The 23358-nt window shown below is 42.9% G+C and overlaps 1 protein-coding gene across 1 annotated transcript in view; it reads right to left on the reverse strand.

Annotated features, from left to right (window-relative positions):
- Positions 1-23358, reverse strand: part of PRRC2C (proline rich coiled-coil 2C) — a 76232-nt gene that overhangs the window by 48007 nt on the left and 4867 nt on the right. The window contains 9 exon segments of the mRNA XM_028530564.2: positions 313-457; positions 1664-1751; positions 1828-1961; positions 2563-2645; positions 6118-6341; positions 7992-8117; positions 9211-9320; positions 11033-11204; positions 11959-12124. Of these exon segments, the coding sequence (XP_028386365.1) occupies positions 313-457; positions 1664-1751; positions 1828-1961; positions 2563-2645; positions 6118-6341; positions 7992-8117; positions 9211-9320; positions 11033-11204; positions 11959-12070 (1194 nt within the window). The 5' untranslated portion in view covers positions 12071-12124.

The raw sequence follows: 23358 nt of genomic DNA on the forward strand, positions 1-23358 counted from the left end.
AGGATGTACAAAGTATTCAGTGTGCCATAAAGCACCGCAGCAACGGCATTACAGTTTGGCAAAATATTTTATCCCTTTACTTTGATATGACTGAACTGTTACAAGGAAAAAAAAGTAAAAGTTTAGTTTCTACTTGATAATTTTAGCTACTATATTAATAGTTTCTGTTATAGACAGTAAAATTATGGTTTAAATCCAGAGCTAATCAAGAAAAAATATATTTCCTTTTCCTAAGTCTTCACCCAACCCCAGGACTCTAAGGTTTATGAACCCACAGCACCCGCAGTGACAAAGCCCTCGTGACGAACAAACCTGACTGAATGGCGGCCCTTTGCTGTAGGGGCCCTTTGCCGCCGCCGGCGGGGCGGGGGGCTGAGACGGCGGCTTGGCATTGCACCCTTCGTCTGCCTCTTTTCGGGTCTCGGTGGTTTCAGAGGCTTTTGAACCCTGATCCTCACTGGAGAGTCAAAAACCAGAGGAAATACAAAAGTAGACAGATTTTACCTTAAGTAAATGCATTTTCTTTATGTGAAAAAGACATTACCACCATATGGTGTGGAGGGGAAATCTATCAAGGAATGAGACGACTTGGGGACACAACGGTGCGGGTTTGTTTACTCAGTCAGTGTGTGCCACACGTCTACAATGTGGCGGGGACTGGCCTCGGCCAGGTTATCACCACGAGACGTAAAGCACAGCGCAGCCGCTATCAGGTACGGATGCTCACACCCAGCACAGAACCCAGTAGTGGGACAGAACCCCACCGTTTCTCTCACCACCCTCAATCAAAATCTCACCTGAATGCAACTAAGTGATGTTACAGGTAATTCATACCTGTATTCTAATTTATACTGACTTAATGAAAAACATATCTAATTATAATATTTTTAAAAATCACAACAAATCACAGGCATCTCACAATCAACTGGTCACGCAACAGCAGTGCATTACAACTCTATACCTGAAAAACTATAGCCATGTCTACATGCAAGTTTCTGTGCATGGCAGGAACCCAACTGGTATGCCATACAACCCACACATTCCTGACTCAGATGCCCCCATTTTTTCGGAAGAAAGAAAAGGAAAAGCTCCCATTTTCTAAGACATTGCTTGCTAAGCTGAAAAAAAATCAAAGACTTGAAATAGCTATAGTAACCTAAGTAATTTTTAACTAGTTTTATAAATATGAATTAGGTCAAGCAAGTAACAAGTTTTTAATGGTCCTTAATACTGTTTCCCAAAATAACTCCAATTAGATGGCAAGCACCTGAACATCGTTGTTAAAATACTGTATTTTGCTGTGTACAATGCACACCCACGTTTCTGTGCGCATTAGACATAGGATTATCATACCCATCGTTATATTCATGGTGTGTATATAAACAATGAATATCTTTATTCTCTCAAAAATTAGGGCAAAAAAGCGCACATTATACATGGCAGAATGATTCGTACTTTCTTTAGAAACGTCAAACTTGAATTCCTTGATTAGCTGTACCTTTAAAATTTAGCCCATTAATCACCTTCCCACTCCATGAAAACCCCTGGAGCAGAATGCAGAAACTGTAAGTAAGGAACGAAGGCCTGTTAATGAAACCTCTCTGATGAAACGGCAGCGTCCCATCCACACTCAGCGAGAGCCGCGAGCGCCGCCACGACTTGCCTGCTGTCCTCTTTGGGGCTGCCGCCGCCCTGCTCGTCGTCGTCACTGAAGTTCAGCTGCTCCGTGTAGTCCACTTCCATCTGGGCACCTACGCGGGGAGGAGACACTCAGAACGACCCTTTCAGAGCGTGTAAAGAACAAGAGTAATTAACTGGGCCTCATACCTGCCCAGCCTTCGTCAGCCTCAGCATCGAGGTTGTCGAATTTGTCCAGCTCCTTCAGTTCGGACGCGCTGAGGATGGAGGGGCGTTCGGGCTCTGAGGCCCACGAAGGCGGGGGGCCTCTTCCGCGAAGGCCTCTAACAAACCAGACGCGGTAGGGGAAAAGGACGCAGAATTTTAATACTCCATTTTAACAAGTAAAAGATGAGAAATTAGCTCATTTTGATTCAACAGTGTTATCTACACGATATAAAAATATTTTGTACCTGACGTGTATGAAATTTCATAACCTTTGGGCAATACGTAATAATTCTTATGCAAGTATTTAATAGCAGGCAAGGTTTTTTAATTGTCAAAGACTTAAAATAAAACAAATGTAAACTAAAGAATGTGGCTAAGACTAATATAATCTCAAACTATAGAATATTAAGAAAAACCATCATTCAGGAGGATGCTCAGCATTCAGCAAAAAAGAGGAATGGGGGTCCTTAACATTATGGAAAGAAGGAGAAACACATGCCAACTTTGGGGGTCATACTTCCCAGTTTTCAGAGTTTTGTGAAAGACAGTTTAAAGTTTAGGAGGAATAAAGCATTTCTTTGTATGACAGCTAGCCAAGTGTGGCAGTTGTACTTCAATTCATCTTTCTATCTTCAGTCATCACAATCCAGTCAACCTCCAGAAAATCTTAATGAGCACATATATGCCTTGAAGACTTTAATCATTTAATAGTCTTACTTGTTTGTTTCAGATAAGGAAGGTGGGAACCGCATGGGACCATGAAGAGGGGGATACGCCATCCTTGGATACTGCTGAAACATCTGAATGTGGGAAACAAACACTGATAAATTTAGCAACCCAGCCTTTTAAAGAAATGGTCACCCTAAGCCTGAAATTATAACTGCTACGAATAATTCATTGTATCTGCCAGTATAGATCATCATTCACCCTCAACAACAAGCCATTTGTAAGGCTACTGCCTCCACCAAGTCTTTATGAAGATAACAACTAATAAGTAGCACACCACACAAGGAGAACTTGTAATCCCATTAACAAATCACATAAATGTTGACTGTGTACTGACATGAAAAACTAAAGAAGGTAACATGCAGGCACACCAGAAAACAGCAAAGCCTTAACCAAGTTTGGATATTTGAAAGGAAATAATGTGAGACTTTATCCTAATGCAGGAGTAGATTAACAGAAGGCAGATGGGCTGATAAAGAGAAACTCAGTTCAGATAAAAAATTAGGGAGTCCATAACCCAAGGGGATGAATGAGAAAGCAGGTGGGTGCGAAGTGACCTGGAGATTCTCTATGTATAGAGCACAGGCGGGTTCTGAGTCAAGTCACCACACACACAGAAATTATAAATTGAGGCACAAAAATGATGCTCTCTATGAGAACTTGGCTTGGACAAGCTAAGTTTAGAAGAAGTTATAAGACAGATTTTAAAGAGAAATAACACATCAAAGCATTCATTCATCCTATGATTTGAAAGGGAAATCAAGGAGTCCTTGGTTACTTACTGTCTGCTTATAAAAAATCTGTTATTTTTTTTGTAAAATAAAAGACCATTTTTCATTTTCATCAATAACTTCATTGATTTGGACATTTTGAGTATGTCGGCTAACTCCCGCTATTGGCTTCTAGTGGGCAGAGGCCAGGGGTGCTGCTAAACATCTTCCAGTGCGTGAGACGGCCCCACAGCAAAGATTTGGCCAAAATGTCAACAGTACCAAGGAACTTCACAAACCACTTCTGGCACATTGGATCAGTCACAGTACCTTCTCCATACACTGCACAAAACTTTTTTTGTGTTTCAGTTGTGTTTTTACCTTTCTTGAAATGATAAAGCATAATACACTGAAAATTGCATATTTTCTTCCATTTTCAATATTAAAATGGCTGCACAAAAATTCACCAATTTTGTTATTTTTTAAATGCACGCTGATACGACAGCTGTCACAATAAAATCTAACAAAACTGTTTCGTATGAAGTGAAAGGCAAGTGTGTGCTGCTAGAGCCATCATACAGAAAAAAACCAAACGAACTTTTTGGTCAATCCAATAAATACATGAAATTGTATTCCTAAAACAGATTACTTTTTCTTAAAAAAAAAAAAAAAAAGTAACTGTTTGATGAGGAAATTACTTCGTACCTGAAAGGCTATGCTTACATGATTAAGCTGTCTGAAGAAAACTCAGGGTCAGAGCAAAGTGAATTAAGTTAAGCAGCAACCGAAACCCCATGGAAAAGCCTTTTTGTCTGGGGACTGCTCCGGAGCACCGAGAGTTGCATCACTCGCGCTTTTGTACTGAAGTTATTAGCAAATACACTACTGGGGGCAAATGTTCACGGGTAAAATGCATTGTATCCCCATGCAGACTACCCAGAGTGATTTTGTGTGGTATTAAACGTTTAAAATTTAGAAATTTGCCATAAAATTAATTGCAGAAACAACCTTTAAATTCTCAGTATACGGTAGTGGTTTTCGAAATGTTTTTATTGTTGCTAATTAGTGGAACACTTTATTCAAATGAAATCACTGATGACACTGGCGACAAAGCCCTCTTGGTCCCCCCGTTTGCCCCCACCATCCCACCCGCCCCCAAACCCGAACAACCAAGGGTCTCCGGAAGCAGTGAGATCAGCACACAAGTACTTGGGTGTAAATTATTTTTCAAGGACAGGTTAGCATGTGGCTGATTTTGATCACACTCCCAATTTTTTTTAAAAGAAAATACTTAACAAGTAATTGTTTTTAATCATTTATTTCCCTTCTCTGCCAGAGAATGGCTAAATAAAAATAATAATTCAAAGTATAGAAAATATGAAAAAAGAAAATATGATATTTAAAGCTTGAATACTTAAAAGTTAAATCATAAAAAAAAAATAAACATAGGAACTATGTTACTTCCTCCCTCTGAGATTAGTGGCCTCTTAAAAATGTAAATTTATTGCCCTGGCTGGCATAGCTCAGTGGATTGAGCGTGGGCTGGGAACCAAAGTGTCCCAGGTTCGATTCCCAGCCAGGGTACATTCCTGGGTTGCAGGCCATAACCCCCAGCAACCGCACATTGATGTGTCTGTCTCTTTCTCTCTTCCCCCCCTTCCTTCCCTCCCTAAAAATAAATAAATAAAATCTTTAAAAAAAAGAATAAAAAAAAATGTAAATTTATTTACTTGGGCACATGTAACTTGCCATATTAATTTCACAGGAGGCTGAGAACCAACAAATGAGGGCACCAAATCTAACTAATTTATGGAAAATATAAGGGTCAGAAGTATGTGTTAAACAAGGCTACAAAGACTGAAATCAGCACCGAGCAACTCAGACTGAGTTTCCCAACGGGATAAAAGTAATTCAGACTGAGAAACCCAACAGGACAAAAGTAAATTGTAACAGATAAGGTCCAAAGAAAAATAAGAGATGGAGGGAAAAAGGCACCCAAAGATAATGACATTCCTAAGAGAAATATGAACCGATCTCCAGGAACAGACAGTATCCGGGTCCTATTTATGAGACAATAAGGGAAATTTGAGTACTGACTTGATGCTTTTAAAGAACATTTCTTTTCAGGTATGATAATGGCACTGTGAATTCTCCCATTAGTTTTATCTTTAAAAAAGATAACAACATAAGGCGCTAGCCAGGTAGCTCAGTTGGTTAGTGTTATCCTGATACACCCAGTTTGCAGGTTCGATCCCTGGTTAGGGCATGTACAAGAATCAACCAATGAATGCATGAATTAGTGGAACAATTCAGTGTTCCTCTCTCTCAAAATCAGTAAAAAGATCACACACACACGTGCACGCATGTCACTGTATACATAAGTATGAAAAGAAGGTATTTAGGAGTTGACTTAGTAATCCAAGATGGAAAGAAAGTGGAGACAAGACTGACCACAAATTAACTGTTCAAGATGGATGACAGATATGGGGAGAGAGAGGTTCACTGTACTATCTATTTTTCTCATTCTTCATGTCTGAAATATTCCATAATGGAAAGCTAAAAAATTAAAGGTATACCAATAATAAGTTTACAACTAAAACAGTTATTAACCTCCTCTGTGCCATAAACAACCCCTCTGGCTGTCTGACAATACCTGTTATCCCCACTAACGGTAAAAGCACAAGTACTGCGATGTTTCCTGTACTCACAGTCAAATAAAATGCTAGTTTTTATTAGGTGTTACTAAAGACCCAAACTTCTCCCCATTTCAGTTCTCTTCTTTGAACCCGGGTCGAAAAGCTCCCACTCAAGCATCTGCTCATCCAGCAACACTCACGTAAGGAGGCATCATGGCACGGTACTGGGACGCCAGGGCAGGCTGCTGTCCGTTCAGCTTAGCCTGGGGAGGACCACAAGCTATCCTCTTTTCCACCACTTTGAGGATGTCGTTTTGCTCCGATGACCCAGCTGTGCTTTCATCCTGGCCAGGGAGCTTTTCGTCTTGGTCAGATACTGAGGATGAGCCAGCAGACTTACCACCGTCTCTCCAACAAGCAACATCTAGCACAGAGAGAGATAAGAAACCAATAAAAAAAAAAAAATCTGAAAATGGAACAGAGTGGAACCACACCAGGTAGTTCAAGAAAATTTCAGCAAGTGACAAGTAAGCGCAGTGAGGGAGCAGGGCAAGTCTAACTCAGGCCCTCCTAATGCTTTTAAATGGAAGCAGGGAGGCCACACATCAGAGGGTGTCACCCAAACCAAATACTGGGGCGGGAAGAAAACACTCGTACCTCTCCGTGGAACGTTACTAACGTGTCATAGGGAGTTACCGTCACAGTTACGCCTGTGGTGTCCTAAGGGATGGGGTTCTTCCCCCGGAAGGGTGGGCAGTGAAGCTCTTCCTTTGTTTTCAGCCTACAGTTGCTAGTTACATGGGCCCGAGTGAGCAGACCTAATGATTATATCATCTGGTTTAACTGCACTCAGCCAAATGAGGCTGGGAGATGGTTTTACAAGAAAACCTTGTTTGGCCAGTAGCCTCCCAGATGGTCCAGAGGGTCTCTAGCACCTGGCACTCATGCCCTGAGTGCCACCCTCTCACAGTGTACCAGGACTGGTCTGTGAAACACGCAGAACACAACAGAAGTGATGGCACGTCTCTTCTGAGACTGGGTTACGAAAGACTGGGCTTCCATCTGAGGTGGGCGATGCCTGTAGGTCTGTCCTTACTTTTTCTGGGAAGCCACGTTGTGAGCAGCCACACACAGGCAGAGCCACCACGAGTAAGCCTGGGGCAGGAGCACAGCCCAGTCAGCCTTAGACAACGGCTCCACTGCGACTCTGCCGGCAGTTCCTTAGCTGGCCCCTGCTAACTGCTCCTACACCCCGAGGCAGTGTCAAACCCCAAATGCACTCCAGCCTCTTGTCTGAAGCTGACAAATTTGTTTTTCAGCAACAGAGAACTGATGAAAATCAAGTGAAAACAAAACAGTAGAAATTATACATCTATTCCTAATAAAAACTCATGATCATTATGACAATTAAAAAATAAAAGATACTTTATCCAGACCTGACAAGAAATGAGCCAAAAGAAATGTGAAACATCAGGTTATCAGAAATGTGGATCTGTAACCATTACTGTAAAGAGGAACCTCCCCTTGTATATAGGTCCTTTGAGATATTTGGTAATGACAGTTTGAAGCTACTAAAATTAATAAGCATTAGAGAAACCTCTCAAAGACTTTATATTTCTAATTTTAGTTTTTGCTTTGTAATGTACACAATGCAAGTTTCTCTCACTATCCCAAACTGATTTGGTTCCTGGCTCTGAGTTCAGAAAACAAGTGATCCCTGAATATTAACGGTGTAGCAAGTAAGTGGATATAATTCATAAATAAGTATCTGCATATTAGAGAAGTCTGCCCTAAATACTTTACTACTGCAAAATTGACCAAGTGTTACTGTGCAAACAAGTCACCCAGGCACCTTGTTAAGAGGCACACTTCCAACAAGTTCTCAGGTTGGACTGAGGCTGTGCATACAGAAACCGCACCTGAGTGGCGAGCACCTAGCTACTGTCTGTCTTCCTTTGAAAAGCAGGCAAGTCACGCACACGCCACTAGCAGGCAGGCATCACAAGACATCACACACACACACACACACACATAATTTCCTTCTGTGTCTTTACTAAACAGGCAGCACTCTTACTTGGTGGGCGTAAACTGGGCCCAGGTCCATAGTTGTCATCATTGGCTTCTTTTTCTTTTTTTTCCTGATCCCCAGCTGCCTGCAGGCTGGGAAATTCTTGCTGAAAATGACTATTCACCTGGATTCCTAGAGGTTTTTAAGAAAGCATTAAATGTAACTTTCATACCAAAGATAATTAAAAAACCCTCCCTGGATATAGTTCTCTGCCTTTTTTTGATAAATTATTTCACATTTCAATGATGACTAGTCATATCCATACAACTTTTTAATTATTTAGGTCTCGAATCCCTTGGAAAGTTAATGAACAGCCATGAGGAGATAAAAATCCGAGGAAGGAACCTGCCAGACCCTGTCCCAGAGGACTCATTAAGATGGTGAAGCAAGTGAAGAGCTTCACTTCTCTCTCTCTCATTTATTTCTGTAAAAGTCAAATTCCTCTGCTAATACCTCTAAGAACCAGTTCAAATTATATCACTGAAGTAGAGTTTATGAGTAAACACCACTAGTACCACAATGAAGGTAAAACACCTTCATTTAATTGACCAACCTCATTTAATTTACCGCTGAGATACTGGTTACGCCTCACTGTTCAACTCACCTTCCTGCCTGTGTATGTATTTCATACTTCTATAAATTAAAAGAGCTGACGCTATTAGCCTTAGGGCCTAGGTGGGTTTTTCTGTACAGTGTTTTAGACATTTCCTGTTTTGCTAGCAGAAAATTTTTTTGCTGGGGGTTGGGGGGGGGTCCATCCTTCCTCAGGGGGAGGGAGGTACTGCAGCTACTGTGCTGCGTGTCTTCTCCCCGACTTCCCTCCGTGCGCGGGAGTCCTGGGCAGCATGTTTGCAACAGAGAGGCCAGGGGCACAGACGGAGGTGAAGCGGTTTCTAGCAACCTATGCACTGCCCGGGTGCTTATGGCCCAAAGACCGGGAAGTGCAAGGTCTTGTCTGGTCGTGCAGGGTTAAGATAAAACAATGTGGGGCAGAGGGCATCTTAAAGACTCCCTTTGAAATCCTGGTCATTATTATGAGGGCATGCATGGCTCTTGACAGAAACTTCACTAGCCCAAGACATTTCTAAAGACCCCCCACAGGGCCGGAGCATGCCCCGTGAGGATGCTCTCCGGCCCCGCCAGCACGCTGAAGCACCCGCATCTCCTGCATGGCTGTTCAGCAACTACCGAGCCTGACCAGGTTCCCCGGCTAATGTCCACTTACCATCTCCTTGCCCACCTTGCTTGTTACTGGCCCATGATTTTGGAGCAGGTGCTACTTCTGGGGGAGCTGCAACCCCAGGTTTTGGCTGTGCTGGTGGAACTTCTGGCGTTCTTAAAAAAAATATGAATCCATTATTTCAGATATTGTATGTTTAAATGAAACAGATGGAATACTACACCTAAGGTGAGCTCCTGTGCCCACGATCCTGGCTACACATTCACTCGTACATGTAGCCTCCACAGAAGCTTCCCTCGGCAACGCTCCTGTCAGTGCAGCGCGGCTGTTTCTGTCCCCTCTCGTGTCTCCCTTTCAGTAAATAACCCAAGGAAAAGACAGCTCTGTTCATTTTTCACTTTGCAAAGAAAGAAACACTCATTATTGAACACAGCTCCCAAAAACCTGTTTTGAAGAAGTGAGCATTTGTAACGAAAAGTACCAGCGCAGGCATACATATGGTCTGGACTAATAGAATTAGCCCTGGGGTGGGGCTAAGCAAGTTCTCCACCTGGCAGTCAACAGGTTCACGCCTGTAATTATTACTGTATTCAGAGCTAACAGCAACCTGCCTGATGCACCCCAAGTAAAAGGTGTTTTAAAAGGGGTCTACACAGGTTTATTCGATCCTTGTAATAAGCTGATTGTTTAAAAATGAAAAAGGTGGTTAGAAGACTTAAGAAATACAATCTATTTCTGGTATACTCAGACTCTTACTATTCCAACATAATTCTACAACTAGGAAGCAAAGGTCAGTCTGACTTCGACAGGCTTCATTTTACTAGTCAAATTTTCTACAGAGAGCTGGCTCCCCAAACAAGAGTACAGAAAATCTGGTAACAGATACAGGCAAAAAGCACCAAGTCCCCAAATGCTTGCCTTATTTTTAAAAATTATCACTACCTAACTTGGTCATTCAATAAACTAAGAGCCCTGCATAATCCTTGACATACAGAATGTTAAATATTTGCTGAATGAATGATGATCAATAAGGACATTATTAACTCTATGTTGGCTTTCTTATCTTTATCCATTGAAACATTACTTGAGTACCCACAATGTGTATCAGGCATAGTTCCAGGGAACCAGGCAACCAAAAATTCCTATCATATAGCCCTGGCTGGTGTGGCTCAGTGGATTGAGTGCTGGCCTGTGAACTGAGGGATCGCTGGTTTGATTCCCAGTCAGAGCACATGCTGGGGTTGTGGGCCAGGTCCCCAGTGGGTGGTGTGTGAAACCACACATTGATATTTCCCTCTCTCCCTCCCTCTGTCTCCCTCCCTCCCTTCCCCTCTGTCTAAAAATAAAGAAATAAAATCTAAAAAAAAAATTTTTTAAATCAATCAATCAATCAATCCTAGCGTACAACCTTTTGGTGTCTCTGGGCCATCGTGGAAGAAGTTGTTGTCTTGGGCCACACATTAAATACACTGCGACTCGTAATCACAAAAGAATCTCATCATGTTTTCAGTAAATTTTCGATTTTGTGTTAGGCCGCATGTGGCCTGCGTGTTGGACACCCCTGTAAGAACCCACATCTAATCTCAGCAGAAAGAGAATGCCTGATTTGGTGGGAGTGAGAGAGGGAGGACCCGACAAAGCATATATGAAAAGTTGTCACGAGCAATTGTCACTGCTATGCCCTGACACACTGAAATACCGCCACTACCTCCATACGGAGGGAGAAGGAATCCAAAGTCGTACGTGGAAGACTCTAAAGGGCACGAGACATGCCATATGCGCAGCACGACACCTAGCACGCATGAGGAACTCGAAGTTCCCTGCAAGGAAGGGGACTGGTCCCATTCTTTAGCAGACGCTGACTTACTTTTCTTCTTCATGCTGCTCTTGCTTTGATGCCCACCCTGTGCCGTCTTTAGGTACGATGTTCACATTGGGGTCATTGCCTTTGTTTTCCGCTTTGAGACTGGGCAGGTTGGCGGGTGGAGGCATGCGCCGTGAAATACCGACTTTTCCAAGACTCTGTAATCCATGTCGAGCTGCAACTAAAGATCAATAACATCAACTTTCTTAGAACATCTATTTTATCACCCACCTTATTCTTTAAAACCATATAGAAACAGGAATTAATAAAATCTGCAACTATTATATTTTCTAATATTTTAAGGTAAGAATCTGTAAGTCAGACACCTGCAACAATATCCAATGCAGAAATTGTATTTAAAATAAACTATCAAGCCACTGAACAAATGCTGTAAAAATTCTAATAATAAACTCTGTACACTATGAAAAAAACACTGACGATGCTGTTTTGTATTTTCCAGGGACTCTATTTCAAACTCAAAACTTAGCATGTTAAAGAATAAATATGCCGACTTTATATGCATAATGAAACTGCCAATGTAATACATGCCAGTTTTAACTGCAAACACCGGGTCCAAGGTATCAAAAAGCAAAACAAAACACCACAGGACTCTCTAGTGCATAACTTGGGGTGGAAATAAACACCCACTGATCTGTAGCTCTTTGCCTACCCATCCCACTGACTGAGTTTCCCCTTTGGAGCCCCACAACTGTACTGACAACGAACAAGGAAAAATAAATGTATTTAAATGTATTTATGGATTTTTAATTGTAAGATATTTACTTGATGCCCCGTGAAAAGTGTTGCATATGTAAGTCCAATGTAAGTATGGTTTGTCCCAGTTCCTAACAGCAAGAGTCCCAGTGTATCACCTCTAGTAACAATAGCACAAAACCCTAAAAATGTAAATGCCACTTGATTTTACTCACCTGTGGTTTTCTGAGTTTCTAGTGATTTACCCTTGTACGTATTAAATAAACTGAGTGTTGCATACTTTTTCCCATCCTTTGCTTTTGTGCTCTGGCCTGACTTCTCCGACATTTCGGTGGAAACTCATCGAGTCCGAAACCTCCTGCCACACCCCTTAAAACCAGCCTTTAAGATGCACATAAAAAAGAAAAGTAAGAAAAGTTTTAGAATTAGCTTACTAAATACTCCTCATATGTAAATGTTTGCAGAAATTCTGAGAAATAAAAAGTGAAAAATTCAATCAATCTTCAGTAACTCGTATCAATAATAATTCACAAACTACATCTCATCTTATTTCCCTTCAATTTAGTAAGGTGCACACACACGTCAGCCTTAGGGTTGTTTTTCTGGAGGGGCTGGGGCAGAGCAGGGCAGAAGGTGGTGAATTCTACCAAGAAGTCACCATGGGCAGTGGAGGCGCAGGAGTCAAAGATGGCACAGGACAGGTACATCCTGCAAAAGGCATTCAAGGTCAAGGAGCAGGCCCTAAGGACGTAACGATCATTTCACATTTGTCCACTGCAGGACCAGCATCACATGCAGGATGTGGTTTTATATGCACACCAACTGCCACACACAACATTCATATAATGCCACTTAATTTATCAACAATTTCCGCATTATCTCGTTCCAGTCTAAAAACCAGATGAAACAGTCAGCACTCTGATTTGACAGACAAGGAAGCCAACGTTGAGAGGTAACTGAGACTGGATCAAAAATCAAGGCTTTTGGGTCAGTCCATTGCACCAGACCACGTCCCCCTCACGCAGCTAGGCAACCTCTCGGTGCTCCAAGCACACATTTACAGTAAGCCACCGGTCCTGGAGACAAACTGTGAAAACCTCATCTGCAGCTAAAACCACCCATGTAGACAGAGGGGTTGCTATCGTATTCAGAAGAACGTAATTAATTATACCCCAAGGGTGCTGAGAATGACGACAGAGTGAAGAGAGCTGTACTCCCAGAATTTGTCCTTGTCGACAGGTGTTCATCAATAACAAAAGACAGGGGAAGATTATTCAACCACAGTGTATGTTCACTAGTCAATGTATCGAGGAAAACAGAACCAAAGGGTTGCCGGTTCGATTCCCAGTCAGGGTGCATGCCTGGGCTGCAGGCAGGGTCCCCGGTGCAGGCCGTGCAAGAGCAATCACACACTGATGTTTCTCTCCCGTTCTTTCTCCCCCCCTCCCTCTCTCTCTAAAAATAAAACATAAAAAAAAACATCTTAGGGAAAAAAAGAGTGGGTACTTTTAGTGTCAAGTCAAAGCTTAATTTAGCCTACTACCTTAGTTTGGTGTTTCACTCCTGAAAGTCTTGGGAGACACCCTGAAACAGGTTGAAACTTCATTCAACATATACTTGAGAGAAAAGGCAGGGACCAGTTCAAAAATTAAAATTACTTTTAGGAATGCAAAACTACATAAAATAAAATTAGGTATTTTTAAGAAAGATTCATTTTAGGACACAGTGTCGAAAGAGTTCAGCCCATTCAGAATAAGGACCATCATCAAGACTTAGCTTCACTTTGTATAATTACATAAAAACATTTTAAAAAATGCAATTCCTGTTTGGATGCCTAAAACGAATCAATGAATCAGGGACCCACAACCAGGAAGGACATCAATAACAGGCAGACGCGACACAATGAAGTGAGCCCCGGCGCCCGGACTGAGCAGCAGCGCAGGTGGGGGCTGAAGACCCCCCCGGTTGGTTCTGGGTTCCTCCTTTTTCCAAGAGGCTTGCTTTTCATTTCCAATGGATTCACTCCTACATTTCCAGCTCTATCTGTTGGTTAACAATGTAGCCACAAGAATCTTAAACTGCTTTCCTATCAACAACCCCAGGAACAGAAACATTATTTGTGACTCCTTACTGATTCTGACATTTTCTGCTTCAAGATTAGCTCTATTATTACACTGTTTCTCATTATTCCTTATCAGGGCTGCTGCTTTCTGCAATTTCAAATCTCACCAAACTATGTGCCTCCCTTGCACCTCTCTTCCCTTGGGTAAAGAAAATAAAACTACTCCTGCACGTCTCCTATACTCTTAATATGCTAGTTCCCTTTTGATATTTCTGGTCTCGCGCGCGTGCGTGTAAGGTGGGGGGCGGTTCCCCACACTCAGCAATTCTTAGATTCTCTGACCAACTAGCTGGGTGTCCTACAATTGAACTCAATTCCAACAGTATCTACCTGGAGATGGCATCAAATCCCTCAGGTTAACAAGGGATCATCGCTGCCACCACGGCCACCACTTCAGATGCCATTTGAAAGCCCAGGGTGTTGTCTGGGTCTCTGACTGGCTGGCTATAAACCAGAGGTTTGGTTAATTTAGTAGAGCGTTGCACAGAATTCAGGGGAACAATGCATTTACTAGATGACTGGTTTATTACAAAGATGTTCAAGAACAAAGCCAGAGGAAGAGGTGTGCAGGAGGAAACCCAGAAGGGTCCAGAGCACAGGAGTCTGTGGTGCCCCACCTCCAGGAGGTCCCCCAACCAATGGAGTTCAGGGATTTTAATAGCACTGTTGGTTAAATCACTGGCTATGTATGGGCTATGAATTTAACCTCTAGTTCCTCTCCCCTCTCTGAGGAAAAGGCTAGTGTGGCTCAGCAGGTTGAGTGCCCACCTGGAACCAGAAGGTTGCAGGTTCGATTCCCTGTCAGGGCAATGCCTGGGTTGTGAGCCAGGTCCCCACTTGGGGGATGTGTGAGAGGCTACTGATCAGTGTTTCTCTAGCACATGTTTCCCTCCCTCTCTTTCGCCCTCCCTTCCCCACGGAAGCAATGGGGAACCATTAGATTCTGAGCAGAGAGCTGTGCCTGTCTAGAAGTCTCATTCTGGCTACTAGGTGGAGAATGGGGACGGGGGCCAAGGGTGGAATGCAGAGACATCGCAGACGGCAACAGCCGAGACACAGATGATGTCACTGTGGCTGAAAAATGGAAACTGGATACAGGATCGCTGTGAACCTTCCTCACACCTTCACAGCTGCTTGCAAGTACAGCAAGGCCTCTTCCTTCTGAGAGCGGGCTTGGGAACCGGACCCACACACGCAACAGTTTCCGAGGGACGACGGCTCTCTCTTGTGTGCTCTCGTGCCTGGACACTAAAGCCTCACTGGAAACAAGGTCCTCTCCAAGCCTGCTGAGCAGTTAGTGTCTTCTCTGCAAGACTTCGGAGCACAGCCATCCTCTATGGCCAGCACAGGAAGAAGACAGGACCTCCCTCCTGCTTCAGCAACACAGTCATTCAACAACAGCTACAAACAAACTGGGCTGAGAACTAATAAACAGGGTTGGGTTGTGAGAAGATAGATGGGGACCCTGTCTTCACGGACCTTTTAACAAACAATAAATAAGTAAACAAAAACACAGGGATGGAAAACCTCACTGGGTAAAGAAAGGGAGAGCAAACAGGGGAAGAAGTTGGATAGGATGGAAAAACCCAGGCTGCACAGACTTATCCAGGAAAACTGTAGAAGACACTCCAGTCCAGACCTCATGCCAGACCAATTAACTCGGACCTGCTGGGCTGGGCTGGGCTGGCAGCGGTGTTCTTTGAAAAGCTCCCTCTGAGCGTCTGCAGTACAGACACACCGAGAGAAGCACTGAGAAGGCAAACCAGCTGTGGTCGGGAGAAGGAGGTGCCACTGTAGACACGGGTCATGCCTGAGGGGCAGTGGGGAAGTCGGAGAAAGCCAGAGTAGGCAGAAGGCACATTTAGCAGAACCCAGTAGTTAGTCTGGGAAAAGCAGTATTGCCTGAATTTATTCTAAATGCCAGGCAAAAACTAATTTTAAAAAATCTCAACAGCTGAGTTAATGCTTGGCTGCATTTAGCAGACCCACACTTAAATAACAAAATTGTACAATTTACATAAAACAGTAATTCAAAACCCTTGAAACAGTAAGGTCAACAGGAACATTTCTTTTCCACTTGCTGACTTCTGATTTCAAAACAAGGATCGGCACAGTTACAAGAAGGAGACCAAAGAACTCCATCCTTCTTCTACCACTTTTAACTTTGAAATGTTCCTTGTTATTTGTATGTTGTTAAGAATACTTTTAATGTTACTGTTCTGCTTGCTGTGTACCTAAAAACTGAAGTCATTAAGAGCCGAGAGGAACAGCAAAACCAAAGCCATCTGAACACACCCCCTTTCTCTGTTTAAGGGACGAGAAAGCAATCATATTCCTAAATTCAAGATTCCGTGACCAACTGAGCAATTCCAGCAACAAACAAAACACCTAGCTTTTTTCATGGAAACTAGGTGCACCAAAACATGTTCATATGCATTTTCCAGATTTTGAACAGTTAATTACCATGTAAACAGATATTTTTGTGGCAAAAAATGTTAAGAAAAGGAAGAAATAAAACCAGTGTTTCTAAAGAAGATTGTTGATGAAGCTGCGATCCCTAAAATTCCTTCAGTGCTAAAAATTATGAGTCTAATGTTACTCATTTATCAATCACAAAAGAATTCAAAAGTATTCGATGCTGAAAATATTTCAAGTCATATTTAAAATCTAGTATATTTGGCAAAAAAAAAATTGCAAATTGTCAACTTGGTAAATTCAGTTAAAAGACAGTCATGGTTCTAGCCATGATGGACTTCTAAGCATCCACCCAGGTTGTGCCTTTCTCCTTTTCCTCATTTTTCCTGGGGTGAGAGTTTAGGTCCTCTGCTAAATATAGTACAGTGCCCCGCTGATCGAAACAGTTAGCATTAAAAAGAAACCGGAACCATTTCCAGATGAGCACACGGTACACACCGCACAAACATCTTACCGAACAAGTCAAGGAGTAGGTCTGCGAAGCAGTAAGTCGGCCTCCCGTACAAGCTCGAGGAGTCAGCAGCTGCTTCGCAAGCCATTTTCTTTGGCCTTGTGACCCCGCTGCCCTCAGTCCCCTTTCTGCCCGCCCCTCGCCCACACTCACGCTAACAGGCTGCTGCCATCTCTCCCCCCCTTCTCCGCGTGCTTTCCGCTTCGGCCGTCTCTCTGGCTCACCGCTTCAGTAAGGATGATTCCCAAAACCTTCCTTCAAACTACAGTCTTCAGACATACCTTTTTAACTGTCTATAGAAAACAGCTTAAAACTTCCAACAGAACTACACACTCCAAATGCTGAATCCCCCATTCGCTCACTCAAACATTACCTAGTGCCTCCGAGGTTATCAGGTGCTACTAGAAACGGAAGGAAAAGAGACACACTGTCCTCTTCAGCAGAGCGCAGGTAACACCTGGAAACCTGAGACGGCTGGAAAAGGTCTGCAAAGAACCCGGAGGAAAGACGGCCCGCAGGGCACCGGCCAGCACACAGAAACCCCGCGGAAGCTGGAGGGCAGGGCGCGCAGGACTCTGCAGCCTGGACGGCTGGAACACTCCTCGGACGGAGGTCCAGCCCCTGGTCCAGGCGGGGGAGTGGCGGGGAGCACCAGGCAGCTGCAGAGCGCAGTGAGGAAGGAAGGACAGCTGTGCTGGTGCAGCGGGGGTGAGACAAGCCAGGGGGAAGAGGCTGCTGCCAGGGGGTGGGTCTGAGGAGCATCTCCTGGAAGTCCAGGGTGGGAGAGGATGGGGAGAACAGGAGGGACAGGAAGCTTCAACAAGCACAAACAGAAGGTCTACAGTGATTACTGGATGCTGGCTGAGTCGAGTTTCCACGGGTTGCTTTATTCACGTAAACGCAACAGGAGAAAGCGTACTTACACTTTTCTCGAGTGAGAAAAGTAGAGGCACAGGAGCCTGTGGCTTAAATTTAATCACACACACTCTGTGTGACTAACTGCATGTGCGTATGTAGAGGAACACACAGAGAATGATGAAACCAATGTGGTGAACTATTAACGCTGGGGAATGCAGATGAGGGAACATGGGACTTTCTGTACTAGCTTCACAGCTTTTCTGTAAGGTTAAAACTATTCCAAAAGAGAAAGGGTTTGTTGTTGTTGTTGTTGTTTTGTTCTGTCCCTGGCCGGGTAGTTTGGTTCAAGAGTTGTTCTGATAAGCCAAGGCTGTGGGTTCGTTCCCTGGTCAGTGCATGTAAAAGAACCAACCAATGAATGCATAAGTAAGTGGAGCAATAAATCTCTCTCTCCCTTAAAAAAAAACCTTTTTTTTTTTTTTTTTTTTTTTAAAAAGCTCATCTGGTCTCCCAAACATCTTCCTTTCCCCAATTTCAGAGCCATCTTCCCTGACCTTGAGTAATCTTTGATAGTCATTTTTCCCAATTCTAACATAGAGATGAATCCAAGTTTTATACATTCTAATTTAGTAATGCCTCTTGAAGCCAATTAAAAAAAAATGAAGCTCTAGAGATGGAGTATAATGTAAAGAGTATCAGTTTGGGAATAAGAGCTCCTAACCCAAGTCACCAAAACTTACCAATAAAGAAACAACCTCAGAGAAGTAAAACAACTCACCTCAGACTCAGTCAGCCAACAGCGAGGGGCCAAGACTAAATCCTAGCTTGACCTCAAAGCCAATGCCCAAGGTAAAAACCTTATGAAAGTCAGAATTCAATTTTCATTATAGAAGAAATAAACACCAAACCTTTAAAATATATAATAATAAATAACTATCAAGAGGTTAAGAGACCTTAGGAGATTCGAGTTTTTATTATCAAAACTTGCGCTACGATAGAGTAAAATATCAAGGATAAAAAAATTATACCAACAAAAACACAATAATATCTCTAACCTCTATTAACCGAAGTATTTCATCTGTTGTAGAAATGTCATTTTGAAGTATAATTAAGAAATATAAGAATCAGCCCTGGCTGGTGTGGCTCAGTGGATTGAGCGCAGGCTGCAGACCAAAGGATTGCCAGTTCAATTTCCAGTCAGGGCACATGCCTGGGTTGTGGGCCAGGACCCCAACAAGGGGTGCATGAGAGGCAACCATACAGTGATGCTTTTCTCCCTCTCCCCCCTAAAATAAATAAATAAAATAAAACAAAAAACCCTAAAAAAAGCGTGAAAGAAAGGGGGGTACTATGTACTAGATTGTGCCTTCCCCCAACCCATATGTTGAAGTCCTAATTCCCAGAGTGATGGATGGATTTGGGTAGGACAGCTGGGAGACGACTCGGTTCAGGTGATGTGTTCGGGACGGAGTCTCACGGGGGACCATGCTCTTACTAAGTAAGAGCAGACGCCAGCCCTGCAGCGTGCTAGAAGGCCACGTGCAAGGCGGAACCTAACTGCTGGCGCCCTGGTCTTGGACTTCCAGCCTCTGTGATAATAAATAAATTGATTTATTGCACTTCTAGATCTGTGATAAACTTTTACTGTCTAAGTCACCTAGGCTATGGCATTTTCTCATGGCAGGCAGAGGTGACAAACAGGGGGAACAGATGTATTAACTTCAGAAAAAGAGCATTTTATCACTCAAATTTTAACTACATTTTCCATTTAAAACAAAAAGTCCATAAATTTACCACACTTATCTGAATTGCAGGCCAATCAGGCAGCGTTCACAAAATACAAACTTCCTAAAAAATTTACACCTAGATGAACTCTCCCCCACTAGATATTAAAGACATTCATTAAGCAAAGTACTAGTGTCTACACACTCCTCCTTAAACACAACACGAATGAGAATTATAGAATATGTGAGGTTGAAAATCACTTTATCCTTGACAGTAACATGCAGTCAGTGACTTTAAGATTTAGAAAGGTCTTGGAAAGCCAGGGAGAGTTAAACTGGCCAGAAGAACAGCTGTATAGCCACAGTTCAGAAACTGCTGTACAGAACCCAGACCCAGCCTGCTAATACGAAACAGGAGGGCCAGTGACAGGCAGTATTGTCACAGCCGTGCTCTGTGAGACTTGTGCCTTGAGGAGAACATTAATGCACAGATCTGGAATTGTACAAATTCCACTGAATTTTGTGGTGTATTTTTCCCCCTCACAATGCTTAAAGTATTATGCTCAAATCTGGGCTTCATTAAGACAAATATTAAAAATAAACTATGCTGGATACAAAGGAAAAACTTTCTAACTGTTCGGTTTATCCATAGGTATAAACAAGTTATCTTAAAACTAATTCCTAGCATTTTCTATTTTCACAGTGGCCAAGCAACCCACAGAGCTGTGAAATGAAGCGATCTGTAATTTTGCTGAGGCACAAAGTTTGCATCCCATGCCCCAAGGAACTTCGAGAAGGGCACTTCTAGGAAATAAACTTGGACTTTCCTCCCTACCGCTCTTGCTGTACCCCCTTCCCCCAAGGCTTGCTTTCTTCTTTTAGAGATACAGTAACTCTTGCAAAGAGGTACACAACTTTCTAAAAAACCAACCAACCAACCAACACACCCCAAAACAAACCTCTGAAAAGAAAGCCAAATCCTACTAATGATGATGGAAGTAAAGGGAAAATGATAAGGTTTGAATGCCAGTATGATGTTCAAATATTTGGAAGACTGTTAAGTAAGATATGATTGTTAAAGGCTGACTATAGTAACCTCCTCATCACCAGATGCATTAAAAAAAAGCAAGCTAACTCTGTGTCAGAAATATCTTAAAAGATAATTCTTACTTTGGGTAAGAGGTTGAACTGGTCAACTTCTAAGGTCACTTCCATTTCTAATTGTTATAATCAATCATTAGTAACTCTGAAGTTAGTGACATCAAATATTTTCAAGATCACACTTGAAGCTGTAGTGATAAAGCTAAGACCACCACATGCTGAATGCCTTTACAAGAAATAGCACTAGAGCAAAGGCATTAAACACTGTCATTCAAAAAACAGCATAAAACAAATCTGTCAGAGTTCTAATTAGAAGTGGAGAAGGGCTCAGGCCCTGAGAAACTGGACCAGGTAATTCAAGGGCTGCCTGTAAAGGCTGGAACTTTAAGCTGCAATTTCTAAGTGTAGAGAATCGATTAGCACCCCTCCCCACCAAGGGCTGGCTCATCCCTCCACCACTAATATATGCCCGCCCGGTGGACAGCTACCCGTGGACACCTGCCCGTGTCTTTCTTTCTCCCACTTTTTGCTTTCTTGTGTCATGACAGAACTAATGATATTAACTGAACAATTTGTCTTTTCTGGTCAGGAAAGCATGCAATCAATATATGTAGGCTATTCTTGCCTTTTATATATCCTCATTCAATAGTTCTTTCTTCAGCAGGAAGACAGATTTTCTCTGCCTCTAAAATGTCAGAAGACTGGTTCCACAACCGGGTGATATTTCATCTTTCTACATTCTGCCCCAGCTGTGGTGTGGGCTGCAGGCCTATGCACATTAAAACTCCCAGAACCGCACACCAGCAAGTCCAGTGTTTCCTAGTCTAAGCATTCACACAGCAATATAACCAATCTCCACCTCTCCGTCCAAGCCTCATTTCAATCACCTTTTGTTCTGCTTTTAAAGTAAAATGCCTCTATCTGTTTCATTTCCCCAACTTTCGCAAGCAGCTCTATACCTCCCATAGTGTGCCTCTTCAATTAAGATCTACGACACTTCCACCGAACATTAAAACCAGCTACCGAACATTAAAACCAGCTACTTAAAACACAGGCCAACCTACACTAGCCATACTGCCAATAATCCTAGTGTTAACAGGAACTGAAAACTTATAAAGTGATTTTTTGAAGACAGTATTTTCCTCCTCTCTTTAAAATTTGATAATGTACATTTAATATATTGTTTCCCACTTACTAGAAATATTTAATAAGCTATAATATCCATCTCCAAAACAGCACTGGGTAAACTGGAATTCTGTATTTGCCCAACTATTTACCCAATCTCAGGAAAAAGTTCTAAGTTTTTTATTTCTCAGTGACCACTTCTCCAATCACCAAATTGCTTCTGATATATTTCTAAACACATCTTTAGTGTGCCTCCTTAAGGAGCCTCGCAGAGCACCATGGCCTCCAGAGGGCTGGTCCTCCTGGGAGGTGGCAGGCGCTCCTCTGGACGAGGGCCGATGTCTTCCGAGAGGCGCAGGCACAACCCGCCCCAGCCCCAGCCCGGACACGGGCAACCTGCAGACGGGACTGCAGCCTGCTGCCCCCTCGGCCCCGCACCTCCGTGCAGCGCACAAACCGCACAGCTGCACACCGCAGCTCCGCGCCTCCAGGTTCTTCCCTGGGGAACAGGGAGAGAGGAAGCTCAATCATTAACTTCTCCAGACACCCATTCTCCACCAACACGCGTGCCCATCTCTTACCGTGCCGACTCAAGATTTGTTTGGAGGGGATCTTCCAACTTCTTAGAGAACTTTTTCTCCCTTTACCTTTAACTTCCAATTTTTCATGGTCTCTCTCTTTTAACTTTAAATGTGGTCAAGATTTGCATGATATCAAAGAATATTAAATTCAAAAGATACATGGAAACACATTTAATGTGATCTTTGAAACAATGTTCTGACTGAGGAAGAGGCAGTCTCCTTATTTCACGGATGAATATACTTAAAACCCGAAGAGGCCAAGGCACTGGCCCAGTTGACAGCTGACTAAACTTACATTTTTAAACTCCAAATCCAGAGCTCATTTTGAGTTTCAAAATGCCTAAAAATTAAGAGGTCTCACTACTCAGTCCTCCCTGCTTAACCTTTCATCCTCACGACTCGACCTAAATTCTTTCAGGTCACCAAGGACCTCTCAGCCAAATCCAAAGGCCACCTCTCGTATACAGTATTCTTCTGAACTCTGCTGCATTTGGCTCTAACATTGCACTTTTCAGATTATTCTCTTCCACCCTTACCTCCCTCCCTCACTCATTCTTGTTCTCCTTTTCTCGCCATAGACTGCCTGCAGCACCCTGTTACAATTCCGTCTAAATAAACCCACTCCACTCCACTCCGCAGTTCATCATGGAATGCTTGTCCCAGTTATGTAGTTATGCCTCCGATCTCTCTCTCTGCCTGTAATGCTGCCATTTCCTGTTTTATGGATCTAGTCCGTTCTAGGCTTAATCACTCCTGGCCTCCCTCAGTTCCAACTGCCGCCCGGGCCTGTGCAGCACTCGCTTCTTAGCAGTTCCGTCCCCGAGAGTGGGACACAGGACTGCTGATGGTATGTTATAATGACTTTAAGGGGTCCACAGAGGAATACTTAAAATTATGTTTATTTTAACACATGTTGGGGGGAAACTGTAAAACCAAATAACCATGTAAGTTTTTCTTTTAATTAAAAGTCAGTTGAATTAAATAAAGATATTAACAGACAGATGACTTGAAGACAAAGCAAAAACCATGAATGTCTTGTCAGAAATACTGGCCGCTGGGAAACCCATGGAACACGGAAGTTAAGCACTCAGGCTCTGGATCAATGGTTAGAATCTCACCTATGAGCTAAGCAATTTTGAACAAATTACTTAAATCTCTTTAAATCCCAGTTTTCTAGT

This window comes from Phyllostomus discolor, chromosome 14 (assembly GCF_004126475.2).
Source record: "Phyllostomus discolor isolate MPI-MPIP mPhyDis1 chromosome 14, mPhyDis1.pri.v3, whole genome shotgun sequence".
Classification (NCBI taxonomy): Eukaryota; Metazoa; Chordata; class Mammalia; order Chiroptera; family Phyllostomidae; genus Phyllostomus; species Phyllostomus discolor.